The sequence below is a fragment of the Trachypithecus francoisi genome, unplaced genomic scaffold (assembly GCF_009764315.1).
Source record: "Trachypithecus francoisi isolate TF-2019V2 unplaced genomic scaffold, Tfra_2.0 Lachesis_group3, whole genome shotgun sequence".
Classification (NCBI taxonomy): Eukaryota; Metazoa; Chordata; class Mammalia; order Primates; family Cercopithecidae; genus Trachypithecus; species Trachypithecus francoisi.
Window position 1 is genome coordinate 7,370,587 of NW_022681468.1, and position 23,520 is coordinate 7,394,106.

The following is a 23,520-nucleotide window of genomic DNA, read 5'->3' on the forward strand; positions in this document are numbered from 1 at the left end:
GTATTATAAATAGAATAAAGAAATGCCGTGAATGATTATTTCACATTGAATTCCCCAGAATGGCCAGAACACACGTCGTGTGTGCCAGACACTGAAGGCAGAATATCCTAGTGCTAATTGGGGAAGGTCTAGCAACAAGTATGCTCTTGAATCTTTAAAGTATTTAAATTGTGACAGGAAAGAATAGTTCCATTTTTGTAATTACATTTTTGCCTTTATATATGCTTAATTAGTAATAAATACTAAGACATAATAGCATGTTTTATAACTTATTTTCATTAATGAATATAATTTTACATTTTTTGTTTTCTTTTTCTTCAGAGGTATTTTTAATTGATCATAAGCTGGAAATTTAAAAAAAATCTTCAAATAGCTTTTAATACCTGACTGTAGTATTTTTCTTTTTCTTTTTTTGGATTAGATCATTTTTTCCCAAACTCAATTGATTATTAGAGCTATTTTTAATAAAATTAAAGCAATGATGGTTGGTTTTACTCTAAACAAAAAGAATTAACACAGGAGCCTCTGTAGTAAGGTGAGCAGTGCCCTACCCCCAGCCTCATGGCCCACCTGGTGGCATTGAGACCACCACCAGGCCACTGTGGTCCCTAGCAAAGCTTCCATCCATTGGCACCTCACACGCTCATCTGCACATTGATTTTTATTTGGCTTCCATGTAAATGAGCTAAAACAATTCCTTTTCCCCTACCAAATGTTAAAAAAAAAAAAAAAGGTTAGTTTATCTCAAAATAAAAGTACTAAATTAATGACAACCAATGCTGTATTTTCCCTAATATGACTTACAACTTACATACTTTTTAACCTGCCACTGTCCTGGCAGAAACAGTGCTAACCTGTAGAAGGTTTATTCAGGATGCTGGTACTTTGTCTTACAGTGGTTATGTTCCTGACATTCTGCACTCTGCACTCTTGTTGAACTGTTTCCCATTGTAATTATAAGACTTCATGGGAAATTTTCTGGGGTAGAATTTGAGAAATTCTATTTTAACGCTACAGAGTTGTATATGATACGTGGTACAGTTAATGTCTTTTTAAAAATAAAGTCTTGAAATCAAGGCTCGCCTTTTAAGACAAGAGATTTTCTTTTTTGTGTGCGTCTATCCTGACGATCATCTTCTTATTGTCAGTCTACCCTGACTATCACTCAGGGAGTAGGTAGAATTTGTAACCCAGCAACGCTGTCTGCTTCTAACAATATCCCAAAAACCTGATTATGGTAGTAGAAACAGAAGAATCCAGTCAGTAACAGTAATTCCAAACCAGTGACAGCAAGGAAATGCTAAAGAAAGGAAGGGGCTGGATGAACACCTAGGCTAGAGATTCTGGTGAATATGAACTAATTTCCTAGCCACTCAGAGAAATAAATGTAGAAAGGGTTATAAGGTATGGTACTAAGCTGGAAGAAACAACGTATCTTTATATCTTGCATGATTTGTTCAAACTTAATGTAAGCAGCAGGTTTCCTTTGTTGAGGGTTTTTCGGTTGATGTGAGAAGGACCCTTCTAAGTGACTGATAGACAGTGGTATTAGTTCCCTTACAGAGAGTATGTTGGGATAATCAGTGCTTGCATTTGAATCTGCGACTCTACCAGGCGGGATGAGAGGGCAGCTGGAAATCCAAGCACAATGGAGGGAAGTTCTTTTTCAAGGTCCTGCTGTTTGTATATCGAAAAAAAATCTAAAACATTTAGATTTAGATGAGTCTTACAGTCTCAAAAGCCCATTTTTACAATAGCAGACAAGTCTCTCCGAACAGCCTGTCCCCCCACACCCTCTGTGCACACAGGTCTGACTCACCTCTGGTTCCCTGCTATTCCTCAGACACCAGCAGATTCCTTCGTTCTTGCTGTCACCTCTGCCTAAGACCCCCCATTCCTTAGGCACTTAGGGACTCGCTCATAGACCTCCTGTAGCGTGGCTTCCCTGAGCACCTGTGTAGAATGACTGCGCCTCCAGCTCATCCACCCTGCTGCCCTGTCCTGTCGCATTTCCCTCTATTGTCCAGATCGTCTGTTTCTGCCTTTTAAAAAAATTATTGTTTGTTCACCCCCTGCCTCCCATTAGAATGGAAGAGCCATGAACGCAGGGTGATTTTGGGGGAGGGTCTGTTTTGTTCGTTGCTATATCCCGGTGCCTGGTATTTTTTTAATGAATTCATGACTGGCGAATAAATGAGTGTGAAAACCCCATGCCTAGGAAAAAAGATCAGAAAGAAATAAACAAAAATGTTAACGTGATTGTGATGTTTTTTCTTTGTTTTTTAAAAATATTTTCCAAATTTTATTTGATGACCCTGTATTACTTTATCCCCCTCCCACCATGAAATCAATATAATACATATTTGTTGAAGAAAATTTGAAAAACACAGAAAAGAAAATGTAAATGATCTACAGATCTTCCCTCCGTTCCCATCTTAGGGATGTATGTGTGTGTATATCATGCTCCTCCTCCTGTGTTACTTTTAATATGTAAAATAGAATACAGCTGTACACCAAGTGTGCCGTCGAGTTACCAAACCAGCCACAGATGTGAGTGGTGTGTGCCGCAGGCAGGCGGTGGCTTTCAGGGAGTAGGGCTCCGTGAAGCTGCTGGAGGCTTCCACTCCCTGCTGGGTTCCTCCTCCAGCATTGCCAACAAACTCCGGCTGCCACCCGCTTCCCTCCCCTGGGCACACTTGAGGCTCCTGTGGGACTGTTCTTAGTTTCACGTGCTTTTATATATATACGTATATATATAAATTTTTTTTTCTACCTATGTCTCTTTCCCACTAGATGTCCCTGTGGGTAGGGACTGAGACTTTTCATGCCATTTTTCCAGTTGCCTAGGTTAGGGCCTGGCATAGGATGACACTCAATATTTATAGAAGGGAAGTTAGCTGGCTGTGTGGGAGGCAGGAAGTGGCACATGGAGCTGGGCAAGGAGGAGGTGGAAGGACCCTGTCCTTGCTTGACATCGGGAGGCTGCCCCTGCACCAGCCCTGGCCCTCCCAAACCCTCCCCTCCTAGTTTGGGCTTCAAGTCAGAGCTGGTCAGTGGCTGCAGATTTCTGGGCGTAGGTGGTAAGTTCCTGGGGCTCCTGCCAGAAGGCCCTTGCTGAGCAGTGGGGTCCTGACAGCCTTGGAAGACCCCTCTGCAGGCCCGCCCTGGGAGGGCTCTGCTCTGAGAGAGTCCTCTAGAAACCTGGCTTCACGCAAAGGAAAGGCGAGGCCTGTGCTTCCGCCTGCAGTTCTTTGCATTGAGACACACTTTTGATACCATCCTAGAGGAAGTGTTTGGCAGTGCCACACAAAGAAGTTAGACACTCAGCCTCCAAACGTTCTGACCCTTGCTGAGAAAGGACTGCAGACCGGGGCAGGATCCAGCCTGTTTGCCTGTCAGGGTTGCTGTGGACATGTTAAGCCATTTCTTGGAGCTTGACGTCTGCCGAGAGTGGGAAATAATCTATAAAATACCCTTAAACACCCATAATCCTTTCTCCACAATCTCCCTCAATTTTCTCTTCCTTCCTCTAACTTCCCTCCTGTTTGTGCTGCTGGCAGGTCCCTGTGTACTTGAACTGCCAGCACCCTGGGAGTGCCTGGATTCCCTCCTGGGAGTGCCTGGATTCCCTCCTGGGAGTGTACAATATGGGCAGCTTGTCATTCCACTTTGTTGTCAAGGTGATGTTTTGGGGTCAGAAAAGTACATCCAGTGTTGGGCAGGAACTTCCTGGAGTTGATTTTAATTCAATTGAAGTGTTTAAAACGTTCTGCGAGTGAAATGTTCTAGAATACTTGGCTTCATTTATTTCTCATTGCTGCCTATTTCTCATTGGTCTTTGCAGATCAGAACCTTGAAGGACTCTTAGACATATGGTTAATAAACCATATTTATCCTTGGGATATTGAGTTTTAAAGATTCGTGTTATATGGCCTTCCATTCCAAAATGCCATTCCCTAGACTCAAAAGTCATCTTTTGAATCCAAGCTGTTGATGCCTTATTAGCAAGGAGCGCCTGTGGCTGCTGTTAGTCTTTGATTCTCTAGGATAAAATGAGTAGGTCAAAAAGTAATCAGTGACCATCGAGAGACAATCTAGGAGATTGGGTGCTGCTCTAAAAGACAGGACTCTGAGAAGGAGCTTTTAATAGAAGCTGGGGACCCTTTCCATTCCCCTGGGGGTTCATGCATCACGTGAATATTCTCAAAGGCCACTTCAGGTTTTAGGTTCTGTGTGCTGAGCACTCGGGACACAGAGATCAACAAGGGGCTCTGGCTTTCAAGTCTGACTGACGGGGAGACAGGTGCACAGATGACGTGGCTTGGGCTGGAGGGTGTAAGGACTGGGCTGTGGGAGTGCACAGGAGGGTGGGGTGAGGAGGGGCTTCCCTAAGAAGCCAGGCCACAACAGGAGTAGAAGGTACTGTCAGGCCGGAGGGAACTGGGACAGCAGGTAGGTGGCAGTTCCTGAAGCTGGAGGGAAGCGTGAGCTGCCTCCGTATTCGGCCGTGCTCAGGAACTTGGGGTTTATTCCGAAGGCAGAGCGGAATCATAGGAAGATTTTGAACAGAAGAGTGACATCGTACAATTAGCAACTCCAGAAGGACAGTTTGGATTTTGAGACTAGGTCCCAAAAGGTTTTTGCAAAAAACAAGCTAGGCGAGAAGGAATAAGGACTGTAACCATGCAGAGGAATGAGGAAGAAAGTCATCCAAATGGTAGTATTTACTAGATGAAATGCTGACCAGATGAGATGCGAGGGTTTCCTTGTAACTTGTGTCCTGAGGCCATGACATTGGCTGACCTTCACTAAGATAGGAGAGCTTAGAAGGAGACGCAGTTTTGGGGTATAGTGAGAGGATTTTCTATATTTATTTCTAATGGACTTAGAAACTCTCACATTATATTTCTCAGCAGAAATAGAGGGAATAAGATACAACAAAGTTATTTTATTTTGCCTTTGCATGCTTGAAAGTTTTAATTTCTTTAATTCAGATCATATATCCATAATTCAGAAATAGAGCTTTTCTTTTCCCTGATTCTTTATCCAATGGAAAACCCACTTTGGTTTCTTAATGGCCAAAATTAGATAAAGATAATACTTGCAAACGAATGAGGTTAGTGCAGGTCATCAGTGAACTGAAAGGAGGCTTAGGTGCGCCTGTGGGAGGCGTGGCCTGTGGGCTTCCTGCCCTCACTGCTGCCAGGGAGGCCCAGAGGCAATTATGTTTTGTTGAGTCCAGCAAGTGATACTCTGTACAGTCTCTTTATCCAACCATACTTCCTTTATTTCAGGTGTGTAGTTTTGCATAATCATCTCTGATGTAACTAGAGTTAACCTCAGTGCTCAAGCAGTTCTTCGCCCCATTTTCCAAAGCACTCAGATGCACCCTTTTGAGTACCTTTGGATCCCCTTTCTCTTCTGATTGCCAGAAACAAGTTCATGATTAAGTGAAATGTGCCTGTGTGTGCCTCACCGTCATTTCCTTCCTTCTCCCGGGGCTAGATCACTACCGGTTACAACCTGGAAGATGACCGCTGTGAGTGTGTGGCTCTGCAGGATTTCCGGGCTGGAGAGCAGGTGGGTCTCGTGGCATTTCACAAAATGTGAACCAGCCATTGGGCACTAAGTTAACACTGTGTTAGTAGTCTTAAAAAGAAACTTAGAGGCCGGGCGCGGTGGCTCAAGCCTGTAGTCCCAGCACTTTGGGAGGCCGAGACGGGCAGATCACGAGAGGTCAGGAGATCGAGACCATCATGGCTAACACGGTGAAACCCTGTCTCTGCTAAAAAATACAAAAAACTAGCTGGGTGTGGTGGCGGCGCCTGTGGTCCCAGCTACTCGGGAAGCTGAGGCAGGAGAATGGCGTGAACTCGGGAGGTGGAGCTTGCAGTGAGCTGAGATCGCGCCACTGCACTCCAGACTGGGTGACAGAGCGAGACTCCGTCTCAAAAAAAAAAAAAGGAACTTAGGAAAAAAAAAATGTAGAATTCACATTGAGGATTGTTTTTCTGGAACGCATCTTGAGACCTGAACCCGTAGTACACATATTCACTCGTGCTTCACTCACTTGTTGTGCTTTGCATTGTGCTTTGGGTCCACAGAGAAAAGTATTTGAACACAGTTATTGGTACAATTGGCCTAATATTTGTAAATACTTATAACACTGTTAACTAAAAATAAAGTGTGTTACGACACTAAAACAATTTTTAAAATTTCATAAACTGTGTTGCCTTTATTTTTTCTTTCTTTTTTTTTTTTTTTGAGACGGAGTCTCGCTCTGTCGCCCAGGCTGGAGTGCAGTGGCCAGATCTCAGCTCACTGCAAGCTCTGCCTCCTGGGTTCATGCCATTCTCCTGCCTCAGCCTCCCGAGCAGCTGGGACTACAGGCGCCCACCACCTCGCCCGGCTAGTATTTTTTTTTTTTAGTAGAGACGGGGTTTCACCGTGTTAGCCAGGATGGTCTCGATCTCCTGACCTCATGATCCGCCCGTCTCGGCCTCCCAAAGTGCTGGGATTACAGGCTTGAGCCACCGCGCCCGGCCGCCTTTATTTTTTCTACGATTAGAACCTTCTTTATAAGAGTATTTAAGGGGCAAAAGCAAGGGAATCTGTTGTCTTATACTTTCATTTTAATCTCAGATTTTTTAATCTAGTAGTTTGGGTGGGAGGAGGGGTAAGCCTTTGGGTGAGTTTGAAAATATGTGTCTATAAATTCCCACATTCTATCAGTCTACACCCAAGCAGACAGTACAGACATGGAACTCACATCCGTAATTGACATTCCAGTTGAGACAAAATAAAAAATACTTGTCTAGCAAAGTACTGATCTGTTCCTTCTTTAGAAAAGTTTATAAACCCACCTGCTAGGTGCAGGATTAATTGCCACAGGACCTAGAAATAAGTTTCTGACAGATACTGCTTTACAGTTCCAGAAAAGACCCTGCTGTATTAAAGGATGGGAAGAACTTGGTGAATTTTAAAATGCAGTCTTACAGAAATAGCCTTGCTGTCCTTTGAAAGAAGAGGTTTATAATAGAGGCCTGATGACCCCAGGCACCTGGGGTCCTTTGAATAGTAGTAAGGCCTTTGGTGGTGCTTTCTCCTGGCTTCGCCTCTCCACGCGGTGGTGGAAGTGGGTGCTTGGTCTCAGAAGGTTTGGGAAGTTGGGAAAATTGCACAGCGTCACCCTTGCAACCTATGCCAAACAGGTGTATCAATACTTTCAGCTATTTCGTGTCATTAATGTAAAGTAGCATTAAATATATGAGCACTAAGCCTTTGCCCTGCCCTGTGTTAAGAATACATGCCAAGTTTGTCTAATGCCCTTTTCTTTTTTCTTTATTGCACCTCAGATTTACATTTTTTATGGCACTCGATCCAATGCAGAGTTTGTGATCCACAGTGGTTTTTTCTTTGACAATAACTCACACGACAGAGTGAAAATAAAGCTTGGAGTGAGTAAAAGTGACAGACTCTACGCCATGAAGGCCGAGGTCTTGGCTCGTGCGGGCATCCCCACGTACGTAAAAAAGCATCGGTTGGCCCTTTCCTGCAGTACTTGAGCTATTTCCAGTTGCATAGTGTTTAATTGGTGTGTTAATAAAACTTCTCTCCAGTAGTTTGTCTTAATCCGTTTATCCCTGTGGCACAGCAAATTTAAGCCATGGCGACGCTCGGTGACTTACCAGCATTTTCAGATAAACATAATTGTGTCGTTGGGTGCATTCACAGTCAGTTCTGAGGGATATGGCCTGAAATCCTCATTAAGTTAAATAAGTACTTTCGTATCATTCGTGTCTTTCACCTTGAAAAGGTTAATGGCCTGGATCAATTTGTTTCATTTAATTCTTTGCTACCATTAGTTTCTGTAATGAAGTCATGATCCTCAGTGATTTCAAGAATTTCTAGTTAAATTCCTTAAGATTTTCTTGCATTTGAGGCATAAAATGATAAAGAAGACAGGAATTATGATTCATTAGTTCTCCAGGGAATGGAGGAACCATTCTTAATGAAAATGGATTATCCAGACCTTTTTTTATTGAACTTGTCAATATTTGATTAATGATTAAAGTGTGAACTCAACATAAATTATTGTGAACACTTTTTAAAAACCATGTGTATGTTTAATGTTTTGAATGTGTTGTGTGCAACCTGAGATTATAGCTGTCAGGCTCTAGGAAAAGCTGGCGAGGATGGACTCCAATTCTGGATGTCCACTTCCATCCGCCCCAGCCTGTGGCCTTTTGCAAGGGCTGAAAATCGTGCTCACTGTTCAGATGAGGAGCTGGAATCTTCCAGCTCGGCTCTCCTTGAGGACAACCACACGTGCTGTAGACTTTAGGGATCTCACTTTGGAGCAGGTGGGTAACCGCAGCAGGGTGACTGATGTTGCTTTCTGCTTTTGTCAGTTCCAGCGTTTTTGCGTTGCATTTTACGGAGCCGCCCATCTCTGCTCAGCTTTTGGCTTTTCTCCGAGTATTCTGCATGACTGAAGGTACGTCATTTCAGGAAAAAAGAGATGTTGACTTTTTTATTTTTAAATCATGGAAGTGTAAAGCATAGGGGTTCGGATTATAAGTAAAGTGGATTAAAACTACATTACTTTTGGGAAGAGGCAAGATGGCAATACTGGAGAAAGAAGAAATTGATTTGTTTTACCCTGGAAATGTTTTATTAAGTCCTCAATGTGTCGTCAATACTAATTTGTAATACACAAAATAATTCTCAACTGCATTTGAAGAAAACTTAAAACATCTTGGATCAGGTAAATCTATCAAAAGTCTACATTTGTAGCCTGACAGAGCCTCATTTCACTCACAGGGCACTCGTCTTTTTCACTTAGATAGAGCAGTTCAGAATCAGTTGATCCTGTGATGTTGTGTAGTCAGCTGTGGCACACGTGGACCGTAGGACTTTATTTGTTAACCTACTCTGCATTCTAAATCTGAAATTGCCAGCAAGCATTTTAATGCCAACATCCTGTTAGAGTAAATAACATTGCAAACAGAATCTGTGTAGAATACAAAATGTTCCTGGCTACAGCCTCTTATTTCAGGCCCAGAAAGAGTTAAGTATATGTATTGAGCATCTACTTTTGCATTTGCTTAAACAAGTCATTTGGGGTTTCTTATACTGACATTTGACCTCTCATGGTTGTGTTTTTATTTTTCATACTGAGATGTATCTTAACAAATTTCCTGGTCCTGAGGTTTCATTTTTAAGTGTGTGTGTGTGTGTGTGTGTCGGTGTGTCTGTGTGTGTGTGTGTTTTGCTGTTGTAAACTGCCTTAAATCCTGTGCAGAACAGACTGAGTAAGAATGAGTAAATGAGTGTTTGACTGAGTGAACAGACAAAAAAGTGTTCTGGATGGAAGCTGCCCAAGCACTTCCTTGGTCAGAGGAAGCAGTCGTGGCCCATGCAGGGGAAGCTGCTGTGCTCAGCGGTCACTGGCTTTGGTTTTAATGTCTGGATCCAGGGAGCAGCGCTGCAACAAGGCGAGGGCTTGACGTCACGCTGGAGGCAGAAAAAGCTAGTTCCAAAACAGAGAGAGGCAGTTCACACAGCAACTGCAGAACCCAAACTGAGATACAGTCATTGCTCCTTATCAGCAACCCTATCGCCTAGATTTACATTCAAGTGGGAGTTCTGGTGCTTTTTGTACTTTGGTAATGGTTCATCAATTCAATTTAATGAACACGAGTTAAGGGGTTAACTGTGAGCTTTTCTTGCTTATATGTGGATACAAAATTGAATGTTGCAGTTCATATACTCAAGGAATTTATAATTAAGAGAGGTGATGGTGATGATATTCCTAGAATTTGTGAAGCATTCACTGTGTGCTAGGTATGATGCTAAATGTGGTACATGCTTAATTTTAATCCCATCAGCCTTGATTGATAAGTGCTCCCATTTTACTGATGTAGAGGATAAGTATTAGCTGGGCATGGTAGCACATGCCTCTAGTCCCAGCTACTTGGGAGGCTGAGGTAGGAGGATTGTTTGAGCCTGGGAGGTGAAGGCTGAGTAAGACCCGGCTGGGGGAAAAAAAAGAGAATAAAGTTGGCTGGATGCTATGGCTCATGCCTGTAATCCCAGCACTTTGGGAAGTGGGAGGATTGATTGAGCCTGGGAGCTTGAGGCTGCAGTGAGCCGTGATCTTGCCACTGCACCCCAGCCTGGGCAACAGAGCAAGACCCTGTCTAAAAACAAACAAACAAAAAACCCAGAGGATAAGTAACTTGGCCAAGGTTGCTCAGTAAGCAAGTAATGACCCTGACTTAGAACCCAGCTCTGTTAACTCCAGAGCCCATGCGCGGAACATCCCACGTTGCTTCTACTGGCTCAAGAATAACATAGTACATGGAAAAAAGTGTTAGTACTCTAGGGGTCTGGAGGAAAGACATTCGAGTTAAACCCTGGAGCTCAGTGATAGTTTGGACATGGTAGAGCAGGAGGTGAGGGGTATGACTGAAGACCTTTAGCAGAGGGAGGAGCTTGAGCAGGAACCAGGGAGAGGGTGGAGGGCACTGGGCTCTTTACTCTCTGGAGTGAGCATACACCATGGTGGCCAGAATGAGGGGCAGGGATAATTTGCAGGCCCTGTGTGCTGGAGGAAAGCTCGGGAGGGTTCTTGCTGCAGGAGCTCCCGGTCAGCTCATGCTCTCCAGGCAGGCCACATGCTACATTGTCTTACTCCCCCTTTTGTAGGCTTTATTTCTCCAGGAATGTGAAATGAGTCCAGTTTCACTTTTAAAACATGAGCGGAGAGAAAGCTCTGCCGCACACCTGCAGCTTCCATCGTTGCAGAGTGCAACTTGGGCAGATTGAGGGAGGAGATGAAGGAAGGAAACAGTAACCTTCATATTGGAGTCCTTTGAAAAGAACTTTCAACCACTAAGAAGGCTTAAAAAAAACCAGAACTTCCGTGTTGTATACAAAGAATATAAAATGAAGACTCAAAATCCTGAATTTCATCATGATCTTTACTAACAAATACAAGTTAATAAACTTCTTTTTTGAACATTAGATAGCCTGTTTTCTTAAAACTGCTTGAATCCTTTTAGGTCTGTTGATTCTCTTTAGTTTCTCTCTAGTCATAGACAATTTGTCATGTCAAGACAATTGCTGGATCTTTGAATTACTCTAACTAATACTAATAAAAGTTTGGTTTGCTGGCAGCAGTTCTTCACTTTGAATTGTAAATAGTGACAGCTGTGAGGCATTTTGCTCTGAAAGAGACACTGTCTCCTAATCGCATAAGAAGCATGGGTCTGTTTCTTGAGCATGAATAGGATCGGCTTGTTTTGGTTTTGGAGATAATGTGCTGGGAGATAAAACGCTAAGAGCAGTTGCTGAATTCTTTCCTCTTCTTAAATATATTTGGAGATAATTGAGATGTTCACTTGTGTGTATTTGTAATTCCTATGTAAATTCCTGACAAGTGAGAGAGATGGGCATATTTTTCATTAACTAAGATTTTTTTTTTTTTTTTTTGAGACCGGGTCTCGCTCAGTTTCCCAGGCTGGAGTGCAGTGCCCACTGCAGTCACCAGCTCCTGGGTTCGAGGCATCCACCACCTCAGCCTCTTGAGTAGCTGGGACTACAGGCATGTGCCACCACACCTGGCTCATTTTTGTATTTTTTCTAGAGATGGGGTTTCGCCACATTGCCCAGGTTGGTCTCAAACGCCTGGGCTCAAGTGATCCACCTGCCTTGGCTTCCCGAAGTGCTGGGATTACAGGCGTGAGCCACTGCGCCTGGCCTGTTAACTCAATTTTCATAGTGCTCCTGATGGTAGCACTGTTTGATTGAGGCTCTTGTTTCCTTCAGTTTGTGGCTTGTTACAAAAATGGCTTAAATAGCTTGGTCAGGTCACCTACGAGAATAAGTGCCAATCAGATTTACAGTTACGGGCTCCCAGGATTGTTGTGGCTCTTGTTCCTTTCACAGTTTACATTGTTCACCTACGTGTCCTTTTTGACTGGGTTGGTGTGACTGAGCTTATGGCTAGCAAAAAGGGTGTTGTCAAAATAAGGGGTCCATGGCTGTCGATTGTCTTTACAAAGTATCTTGTGAAACTGTCTAAAGGCTCTCAGTGTCCCTCACAGAAACAGTGACAAATGGAGTGCTACCAAGGCTTGATCTGGATTCCAAATGAAGAAGGCCTGACCTGGTGTTGCTCCCCAAAACTCAGCTCTGCTCTACTTTGGAGAATCTAGGAGTGTCCTGGCCCATTGCATAGGGACAGCTTTTACTGTGTGGCAAAATGACATTGTTGGAAACAATATTTTCTAAGGTGGATTGCTTGTTCAAATGAGAAGGAGTGCTGTGTTTTCCTCCTGACATTGCCATTTGTATTTCTTGTAGAAGAACTAAAAGAACACTTACTGGGAGACAGCGCTATTGATAGAATCTTCACCTTGGGGAACTCAGAATTTCCTGTTAGCTGGGACAATGAGGTCAAACTTTGGACGTTTCTTGAAGATAGAGCCTCACTTCTTTTAAAAACATACAAAACAACTATCGAGGTAATTAGACTAAATTAATGAGGATTTGAACTTTGTTGTGTTATTAAGATGTTTAATGAGACTTGGTGCGGTGGCTCACGCCTGTAATCCCAGCACTTTGGGAGGCTGAGGGGGGCAGATCACGAGGTCAGAAATTCAAGACAGGCCTGGCCAACTTGGTGAAACCGCATCCCTACTAAAAATACAAAAATTAGTTGGGCATGGTTTGTAATCCCAGCTACTTGGGAGGCTGAGGCAGCAGAATCACTTGAACCCGGGAGGTGGAGGTTGCAGTGAGCCGAGATCTCGCCACTGCATTCCAGCCTGAGTGACAGAGCAAGACTCCGTCTCAAAAAAAAAAAAAGAGATATTTAATGAGAGATTTCTTGTTAGTTCTAAACTACTGTAATAGTTTAGCAAAATTATTGCATTTGAAATTTTCTATTTGTTTAACAAAAAAATCATATTTAGGCATTGTTTATTAGAAGATACATTTTTTTAAAGTATTTAATACTTTTTGTATAATTTCTAATTCACATGATTTCACAAACATTTTCATTTGTGCTTTTGAAGTTCACTATTGAGTCACTAACTTCAAATACGTCTTTCTCATTCATTCGTTCCTTCACTGTTGCCATTCACCCACGTGCTGCCCTGGGGCTACATCAGTGCCCAAGATGGACAGGATGAGTTTTAAATCAGTGAAGTTCCCTGACAGATGGGGTAGCACTGTTTGATTTAGGCTCTTCTTTCTGGTTTTGTAACAGTTCCATTGAGATATAATTTACATACAATAAAAGGCACACTTCTGAAGCGTACATTTTGATGTGAGTGGTCATGTGACACCTGCCTAGTCAAGTGTTAGAACCTCCTGTCACCCCAAAAAATTCCCTCATGTCCCCAGTCACAGCCGTTGTGCCCTCTGTCTCTATAGTTTTGCTGATTTAGACTTCTTGTAATTAATTTTGGTCTTTTTTGTTTTCCAGGAAGATAAATCCGTCTTGAAAAACCAGGATCTTTCTGTTCGTGCAAAAATGGCCATCAAATTGCGCTTAGGTGAGAAAGAGATTTTGGAAAAAGCGGTAAAGAGTGCAGCTGTCAACCGGGAATTCTACCGCCAACAGATGGAGGAAAAGGCTCCGCTTCCCAAATACGAAGAGAGTAACCTTGGGCTGTTGGAGAGCAGCATGGGGGACTCGAGGCTCCCCCTGGTCTTGAGAAACCTCGAGGAGGAGGCTGGAGTGCAGGATGCCTTGAACATCAGAGAGGCCATCAGCAAAGCAAAGGCCACAGAAAACGGGCTTGTAAACGGTGAAAACTCTATCCCTAATGGGACCAGGTCCGAAAATGAAAATCTCAATCAAGAAGAAAGTAAAAGAGCAGTTGAAGACGCCAAAGGATCTTCTTCAGACAGCACTGCTGAAGTTAAGGAGTAGCTCCAGGTGAAGCTGGATGGGGGATCCAGTGGAGCAGGAGTTGACAGACGGTCCGTTCACATCGCTGTGTTTCCTTGTTAACATTTTTCTTTCTGCAGAGAGGAAGATATGTTTTTGCTGCTTTATATAAAAATGGTTTTTTTAAGTTATTTTAAAAATCTAGCTTCCCTTTTTGATTAAGATTGCCATCTTGCTTTTAGGCAAAACAAACCAGTTAACAGCCACAAGAAAGGGGGAAGAGGTGCCTGTGGAGATTTTGCAGCCCTGTTGTGAGCACAGGTATTTTCTTCCTGGGGAAGAATTCAGTTCCTGTCTCAGCTGTGCTTTTGTGGGCCTGTCATCTTGACGACCAGAATGAAAGCTTGCTCTGCCTCCTGCCAGCCAGAGCTGGTGGCGGGACTCGGGGGTTCAGCGGTGAAGGTGGGGAAGCTGCACGGCAGAAAACAGAATGGAAATTGGGAAACTTTAGAGTCTGGGCAAAATGTTTGGTTTTTCTCCTTAAAAAAAAAAAAAAAAAAACCCATTACCAAAAGAAAAGGTAAGGTGGCAACCTTATTTTTAATAGTTTGAAATGTTGATGATAATCCTAATTATATAAATATATATATATAAACACACATATATATATCTAGTGATTTCTAAAGATTTGTTTACTTTTGTGTTTTGTTTTACTGTACTAAGAACTTGTCCTTTCTTCTTGAATCAAAGTAGGACATGCATCATCCTCCTAATTTTAAATGTTGGCTCTGATTTTAAAGTGGTGCATTTGATTCCAGCCTTGGTAATGGAGAGTTTGCAAACACACAGCGGCCCACAGCTTCACGTGGTGGTGTGCAGTGTGAGGCAGCTCCCTGGCTTTCCTGGTTTTCACAACAAGCTAGAGATTTTCAAAGCTACACTTTTGAGTAAAAACCCTTATTAAAAGAAAAAACATGATTAATATTTTTGTCTATTCCTTTTTTTGGAGTGGGACAGGCCCTTTGAGTTTAGCTTTTACACAAACCATCTTACTGCCCAAGCATTGTTTGAACCTTGACCTCATGCCCTGGGCTGTGCTAACCTGGGGGCTACTGAGGCACAGCTGTGGGGCCCAGAGGCCTGCAGGAGCCCCCCTCATCAGCCTGCCCATCTGTGTAGGCAGTGGGAACATAAGAAAAGGAATACTTAGAATTTAGGGGAAGTGAAAGGTTGGGACCATATCCTTGGGGTGGGAGAGGGGTCTGTCTCCAGAAAGCCACCAGTTTTCAGGTTTAGTGATACCAGTTTTCCTTCAACACAAATTTTCACATTGTCTCTGATGTCCTAAGTACACGGCTGATTTTGAAAACATGAATTATGCCCCCAACTGTTTGATAAATGCTGCTGCAACACAGGTCATCTTAAGGATGCTCTGGGAGTTTCTCTTGGGGAAGACATAGTTCTGCAGATCAATTGCCTAATCCCCCCTGACAGCTGAGATAAATGTAACTCTTTGAGGCGTTGCCTGCGTTGCTCAGCAGGTTAGTTTACCTGCTGCACTGGGTGCTGGAGGCAAGCTTCATGTCTGTGTGAGACTGGGACATTTCCTGGCGTTGATGCCTGTACCTTTCCTAGGTTGTTGATGTGTACCAGGAGGAAGCATGTGATACCACCTGTCGTATCATCCTTACACCTGAGATACCTTACCAAAAATATTAAATAGTCTGTAAAGCTTAGTGTGAATTTCTAAAAGGCAATAGCATTGTAGTACTTGAGGTTTCTACTCTAGAAGCCCCAGAGCCTTCTAGAACTTTGATGACCAATTTGTCCATAGAATTATCTTCTTACAGGATTAAAAGTTTTCAAGCCTAATAATAAATATTTTTTGAAAACATATATACAATTCAAACATAAAATAACATAATGAGACAGCTGGGTTTTCAAAGTATTCCCTGGCAAAGTTCGAGTTCCCGTGGAGCTGGGATAGCGCCAGACTAGAGTCGGGATCCCAAGCTCCTGTTCCAGCGCCACCTTTAATGGGTGTTGTGACGTTGGTTCCTGGCACCCAGTTTCTTCATTTATTTGTGAAAAGAATGGTACAAAATTGTCCAAAGTCCCTGCCTAAAAATTTAGCAACTGTTTTTCTGTCATTTCTCCGTTGACAGACTTGGTTGTTAAGGTTATTGGATCAAAAAGAGATGAAGTCTGCTTCCAGTGAGAACAGCCTCTGCATGACATAAAAATGGCGCCCACAAGAACAGAACTGTTTTGATGTCAGAAGACAGTATCTGTTGAACAGCATTACTTTCCTGAGTTGGGTAGGATTGCCCTAAAATGACTCGCAAAGGCAGGTGAGACCGCAGCACACATCAGTCATCCTCGTGGCCCCACTGCGGTCGGCAGCTCTAGTGCTGCCTGCACAGACACTTGGAGCTACGACTTAAGCATTTGAAAATGAGGAAAAGTGATTAAATTGGCATTGAAGAACCCTCATTGCCATCTGTCATGAAAATAGACCTTTCTCTCAAATCATTTTAAAGTTTGCTTTCTTCTGAATGCTCTTGGATAAGAGGCTGTTCAGGCTAGTTACTGGAAACACGCCAGGCTCTGCTTCTGTTTCATTAGCTCTATGTGTTATTTGTGTAAATAGTTAGCAATTAGATTTCATCGGCCTAGAAAAACCTCCCTGTTTTTCATGTAAACTGGCAATTGATAGGTGGTTTTTCCCCAGTAGTTTCTAGAATAGGCTCACTAAGAGATATATGTCATTTTTTTTTTTTTTTTGAGAGATAGGGTAAGACATTAAAAATAGTCCCAGGTTCCCAATATACAGGGTTATGCTAAATTAAACCTCCACTTAAAAATGAGGGAGTCAATTTTCTGTAAATCATCAGTTATATTTTCTTTTTTTTAAGACGGAGTCTCACTCTGTCACCCAGGCTGAAGTGCAGTGGCACTGTGTCGGCTCACTGCAACCTCTGTCTCCTGGGTTCAGGCAGTTCTCCTGCCTCAGCCTCCTGAGTAGCTGCAATTACAGGTGCCCACCACAACGCCCGGCCAATTTTTGTATTTTTTAGTAGAGACGGGGTTTCACCATGTTGGCCAGACTGGTCTCCTGACCTCAGGTGATCCGCCTGCCTCTGCCTCCCCAAGTGCTGGGAATACAGGTGTGAGCCACGGCACCCAGCCACCAGTGATATTTTCTTGGTGATTAGGACGTACATTGTAGCAGCAAAAGAATAAAGCCAGTCCAAAGAAAGTGCATGTGACTTGAGCTCAGAACCGAAATGGCACTGACTGTAAAGAAAATAGGGAACGATAGTGGTGGCTGGTTTGGGGGCTACTTTGCAGAGAGCCCAGATGTGACAGTGTTGATGGTAACCCTAGCTGCAGTGAGCAGCTGCTTGTGCACCGTGCTCGTGTTATTATTGATCTGGCAAAACAAATGCGTGTAATGCGGGAGAGTTGCTAACCTGACCCAGGAATTTGACTCATTTTTATTTAAATGTCAATTTGAGGCAGGTGTAGGGTAGGATCCAGTAATGTCATTAAGGGTCACCCTACTATTTTAATCAGCAGCCTCTTATCTAATGTATTCCTAAAATTCTGTGTGTAAATTGAATAACTCGAATTGTATTTAAATGCACTGGCAAATTTGTTATTTAAATGAAGCTGCCTTGCTGGTCCTGAGTGTGCTTGGGCTGGAGAGAGGAAGTGTTAGCAGGGACATGATCTTCCTGTCTTCACAGATTTGAAGAGCTGTCTCTTGAAGGAGGGGTGAGACTCATTCTGGGTCTGCAAAAGGCACAGCTAGGGCCAGGGATTGGGTGGCGGAATTCAGCCAGGGGAGGGAGCACTCCCTAACGCCTGCTGTAAGAGGGCACATGTCTGCAGCTCCAGAGGTGAGCAGGCGCGGCCACTGGGGTGCCTGGACCACTCAGACCTGGTTCCAGGCGTGGGATCCTGGGCCAGTTAGGAGCTTCTGTCACCTCCTTCAGGGAGCCTCACGCTCTCCACCTCAGTAGTGCTGGGTGCGTTGAAAAGCTGGGTGCCGCACCTGCACATGTTAAACAGCCAGTGAATGCTTGTGATGACCATATTCTAAGCCAGAGCCACTCCCGGGAGGCAGGAGATGTTCCTGGGACTGGGGATGGCAAAATCATCCATGCTGTGCCAGCAAGCAGCGTGCGTCATCTGTCCACTGGTTTGGGAACCTCAGCCCTGGACCTAGCAACAGTTGTGTTCTTAGTGGAACACAGATTCTGTGGGTAATTCAGAGACTCAAGAAGCCCTGCCCTCGAGGCACCGAGGCAGACTTCTGAACAGTAGGCGTGGCAGAGCATGCCAGGCTGCGTGAGCGGGTAGACACATGCTTTGGCGCTGGAGATGGTGGCATGTGGCTGGGCTTAGGGCTCCGTTGGTGAGATACGGAGGTGGGGTGAGCCCTTGAGGGTAAGGAGGGAGGCAGGGAAGAGCCAGCCATACACAGGAGGGGCTGAGAAGTTCAGGCTTCTGTGGGGCAGTCCTGTGAAGGTGCTGGTTACTGGTTCCTGACTGCTGTGCTGGCACCCGGGTGCCTGCAGGGAGAGCACGCGTGCAGTTCTGCAGATCTCATAATGGATGGACTTCGGGAGGGTGCCTCCTGGTGATTACCACTCCCTTCACAGATGCCATCCTTGGTAGATCCCTTAGAAACAAGGTGAAAGGGTTGGGGAGCACCTGTGGGTGGACTCAGGAGCAGTTTATGGAGTTGGGAATCTTAGGTCATCACACCACCGTCCGTCAGCTCTTGGTCTTTATTTAAACAGCCTTGTGATACCCTCTCACTTCTGGGCAGCTTTTCTTGGCCCAAACGCAGGTGTCTCTGTGCACATGTGTGTCACCTATTTCTATATAAACCTACTTTGTATATATGAGCACATATATATGAATACACACATATGAATACACACATGAATACATATATACGTGTGTGTATAGCTATATATACGCATCATACATATAATATATACGTGTGTGTATAATACACATGAATACACACATATGAATACATATATACATGTGTGTATAGAAAACTTTCCCCAAACTCATATTCTTTCCCTTCAGGCAACAGAGAAGCTCCTCGACATGGGTCAGGTGAAACTTGACATGAAAATGAAGTTGGAAATGCTGGTGCTGGTGAGGCCCTGTGTGGCCCTGCCTGGCTATTTGAATTTCTAGAGTCTCGTACAGCACCTGATGCAGAGTGCGGGCTCTGGGGAGGCTTCCAGACTGACTGAACAATCACGATCAAGTGGGAGGCCCCCATGCCTCTGAAGTCCTAGGGTGGCGTTAAAATCACACTCCTTTCTTCTCTTCCCATGTCCCCGCCTTCCTCTTCTTGCGTCCTGTGTCTGCGGCTTGTACCTGACTCCTCAAGAGTGTCCTGGTAGAAAAGAATCAAGTTGTGGCTTGAACCTCAAACATCCTTCTCCATCTTAATGAGTTTCTGGAGGAGCTCCCTGTAGGATCCCAGAGTCAGCTTCAAGTCCTAGGAAGACACCTGGAGGACGCGTGAGGGCGGGCCTCCCCTGCCAGCTGTGTCCTTTTCTGCAGGGTGTGCAGAGCTTCCCAGCCTCATGCTCCACCCGTCATTCATGCAAAACTTACTCTTCAAGAAGGAACCAATGAGCAGATTCTCACCTGAGTAGTCTGTGAAGAGTGTTTGCACTTTAGCCCATACACAAAATTTTAGCCCAGAGAAGCAGCTCATCCCAAACATGGGCTTTGAAATCTGCAGAACCTAAAATATAATCCTGACCCCCTCCCTTCCCCTACCATCTGTGACCCACAGCAAGTTTCTTGATGCGCAGGGTCTTGATTTTCTCATCTGCAAAATGGAATAACCCCAGGAGGTTACTGCAATAATAGATGTAAATCTGGCACAGTGCCTGGGACACAGTAGCTATCTGGTGGTTGGTTCCCACAGTGACTGCCTGAGCGATGTCAGTCAGCCCAAGATCTGGACTAATGGCTGACTGGAGGCACATTCTGAGTTGCGGGGGTTTCCGTGGGTGGTGAAATACTCAGCCGTGTGGCTTCAACATGTGGACCTCCCGTCTGTACCCCACTGTCACATTCTCTGTGCCTTTCCCAGACTTGGCACATATCTCAAACTGATAATATTTGGTGACTTACTTTATGCATACATATATATATATATATTTCAGTATGAGCTACCATCCAACAAGCACCTGTGAATTTCTTGGCTTTAAGTTTTCAAGCAACTTAAAACAAGCCCTCCCCTAAATGCAGCTACAAATGACAACTTACTGAACAGCAAGAGATGGCAGTTACGATTGTGTGCCACCCCACCCAGCCTAGTTTTGGAAATAATACCCTAGCTGGCACCAGGAAATAATACTCTAGCCCCGGAATATGTTGTCAGGTGAATCCTGAAATGCATCTAGAAAAACAGTTCTTGCTTTCTCATACACAAATTAAAACGTTTGTTTTATTTTGGTCATCGACAATTGTCAAAATAACTAGCCTTGGGCTAATGTTATCTAATGTAAGTGTTGACACCATTAAGACTGCAGTATAATTAGTCATGAAATGTAGTCATAACACTCCTTGGATTTTAAAAGGACCAGAATGGGTGTTTTTGAAAAGTTGTATCGGGAAAAAAAGGAAAATGGAATTGAATTTCCTGCCCCGCGCTTGCATGATGAGTATCAGCCTAGATCGGACTCAGGGTGGTGAATAACCTCTTTCCCTTCTTACAGCCCTGCTGTTAAAAAGCAGGCGCCATGACAGAAACCCCAACAAACTGCAGGCTGTCACCAAAGTGGTGCTTTACATAAAAGCGGGTTTCAGTGTTCTTTTTGCAAGACTTGAGCCCTGAGTGGATACTGAGCGTGGAGCAGCCTGGTTTTGTACACTTCTGCCACATGTTGAGATGCCGTGGGAGCCGGTGAGTCACGCGCCGCCGACGTTCACAAAAGCTCCCGGCTCGGAGCAGAGCATTGAAGGGAAGGGTCTGGCTGCTTGGCGTAAGTTAACCAGGTTGAGGACTGAGCGTCTTAAAAGCCAAGCCACGTTTGCCTTTCAGCTTTTACTTTGTGGTGACAAAAGAGGAGGTCTCTTTCTTCAGGGGCTCGCTCAGCGCTGCTGGATCTGAAGATGCCCAGGAGGAGGGTAAGGGGTGAAAAGGGCATCCTAAGGCAGGATGGGACACAGCGGCCTCACCAGCTTAACTCAGTGTTCTCTGAGGCACAGAATACCGGAGATCTGAGATCCCCGAGTTGTAAGTCCTCCCCTCAAGGATCTAAGCAGGTGATGGGCTGCTGCTCTCTCCTGTCCACAGCTGGTGGGGGGCAGAAGCCCTATTCCACAGGTGACAAGTGTGGGTCCAGCCGCCATGTTTAGCCAATGGGAAGCTGAGACACAGATTCTAATGGTCTTGTCCATGTTTTCTCCCCAAAAACACTTTGAGTTAGTGATGACATCCACTGATTCACCCAGCACTTATCTGAGCATCTCATATATGCTGGGCACCACGCTAGGCTCTGGGGCTAAATGACACAGGGTGCTTGGCGGCAAGGAGCTTGTGGAGGAACAGGATGGCCTTCTAGGGCAAGCTGTGCCCAAGCTAGCTCTTAATACATGCTCCACTTTCCTAATCTTAATGGGACATAGGCTGGATGGGCTTTTAATTTCCCCGTTATACAAAACTGTGGATTACCTGTATGGTCTCTCTTAGTCTGACTTATTTTTTTCCCCTCATAGGGGGTTCATTTCCATGACCAAACAACAGAGAAGTTGAGTGTCTGATTCCCCCCCGCCTGCCCCACAATGTGAGTGCTCGAACGCTCGCCTCGGGAAGCTAGGATCACCTTCATGTTTGTAGGTACTACATTTCCTGTTTTCTAACATTCTGGGATCTCCCAAATGAGTGATGCAGTTACAAGAGGGGACCTAGGCATCATAGCTTTGGGGTGACCCATGAGTGACAGTGAAGTCCCTGTTTCCTTTGCTGAAACTGAAGCCTGTTATGAGATTGGTGTACGGAATTAGTTCCGCTTCCCAGTACTGGTTTTCAAACACCTATTTTTAAAGTGATGACATTTTAAAAACCACCTCTTATTCCCATTTGGGGTTCAGCTGACTGTCAGCAGTAACGAGAAAAATCACACCAGCCACACGTACTTCAGTATATCTTAAATGGGCAGTTCACAAGGCAATTGTAGGAGCCATGTTTGTTGATGGGCCACACCTGAGTGGAGAATCTTATGTTTCTGTTTCATTCCTGTGACTAGTTTAGTTTACTGCCCCAGCTGCCTGTAGTCAAAGCAGCTAGGATCTCTGTCCATGAACATTTTAATGATTAGAAATCCACATGAACAAATCCACTAAAACAAACAAAATGACTCCCATAGGCATCAAATAATCCTCCAGGCTATCTCTAAGGAAGCCAGGATTTCCAGCAGCAATTAAATGGCATGATTGGATACAGGGAAAATTTTATAATTGCTCACAGGTAGCAATTTATTAGGATAGCTGTTACTTATGACATGTGTCAAAAAGGTCAAGAGTTTATACTTCCTTGGACATTAACCTAATCTTCGAAACTCTAAAAGTTACACTTTTTGGTCATTAATTTTTTTTTTACAAGCAGAGATTTTGACAATTAACCCAGTTAATAAAGGTCAAATATCAATTTTTTTCCAATTTCTGGAGCATTTAAATTATTCCTTTTTGAAAATGGGAAGATAGAGGATGATAAATAGTTATTAAATGAGTACAAGGATGTAGTTCTGCTGTCAGGGTGGTGATTATAAAACAGCTGATACTGGAAGAATAGAATTGCTGTGTATCTGATTGGAAGGAAAGTAGATTACAAGCAGAGGAAATAGAAAAATTAAGCCCAAATAATGTGTGCAGTTAGTAGGATAATGTGGGTATATGCGCTTGTTAAATCATCTCAGGATTCTAGTCATTCAATTATGTAGACTTCAGGCTTCAACTATTGAATCTGCACTTTTTAAAATAAGTAATTTCTGCAAACTTGCAACAAAGTACAACTTGGATTAACAACCATTTGCCGCCCACCAGGCTGCATCCCTCAAATGAGTCTAAAGAGGGGCAAACAACAGTCAGTGCAGCCAAAGCCCGCTGGTAGGGAGGTCGGGGCGCACTGGACCGCTCTTCCTCCACCTCACAGCCAGCACAGCCCCTAGACGGCCAGGGCAGCTGTGTGGGTGAGGAAGGAGGTTTTAGAACCTGTGGCAAATGGCAGAGAAAGTCCACAGAGCCTTCCTCCGCCACTCCAGCAAGACATACCAAACTTCTCTATCCGCCCTGGTCCAAACCAAATGACCCACACGCCCTCCCTTTATCCCCGGGGAGCGCCTCTGGGAATCCCCATATCCCTGCTCCGCTCGCGCCCCCTGGTGGCAGTGCCGCCCGCCGGGTGCCGCCCAGGGAGCTCTAAGTAGAGGCCTTGGGTCCCACTCCACTGAGCAGGTACCTTCCTAGACCTGGCCAGAAACTTGAGACAAGAGGTGGCTTTTTGTTTTTTGAGGCAGGGTCTCACTGCGTTGCCCAGGCTGAGTGCAGTGGTGTGATCGTGGCTCACT

At 44.3% G+C, this 23,520-nt stretch overlaps 1 protein-coding gene across 2 annotated transcripts in view; it reads left to right on the forward strand.

The window, feature by feature from the left end:
• Window positions 1–14,885, forward strand: part of SETD3 (SET domain containing 3, actin histidine methyltransferase) — an 85,994-nt gene extending 71,109 nt beyond the window's left edge. The window contains exons 9-13 of one of the 2 annotated variants that reach the window (XM_033191367.1): window positions 5,506–5,580; window positions 7,356–7,522; window positions 8,412–8,497; window positions 12,370–12,530; window positions 13,496–14,885. In XM_033191367.1, coding sequence (XP_033047258.1) covers window positions 5,506–5,580; window positions 7,356–7,522; window positions 8,412–8,497; window positions 12,370–12,530; window positions 13,496–13,945 — 939 coding nt within the window. In that variant the 3' untranslated portion in view covers window positions 13,946–14,885. The remainder of the gene's footprint in view (window positions 1–5,505; window positions 5,581–7,355; window positions 7,523–8,411; window positions 8,498–12,369; window positions 12,531–13,495) is intronic. The other variant, XM_033191368.1, reaches the window with a different exon arrangement.
• The last annotated feature ends 8,635 nt before the right edge of the window (window positions 14,886–23,520 follow it).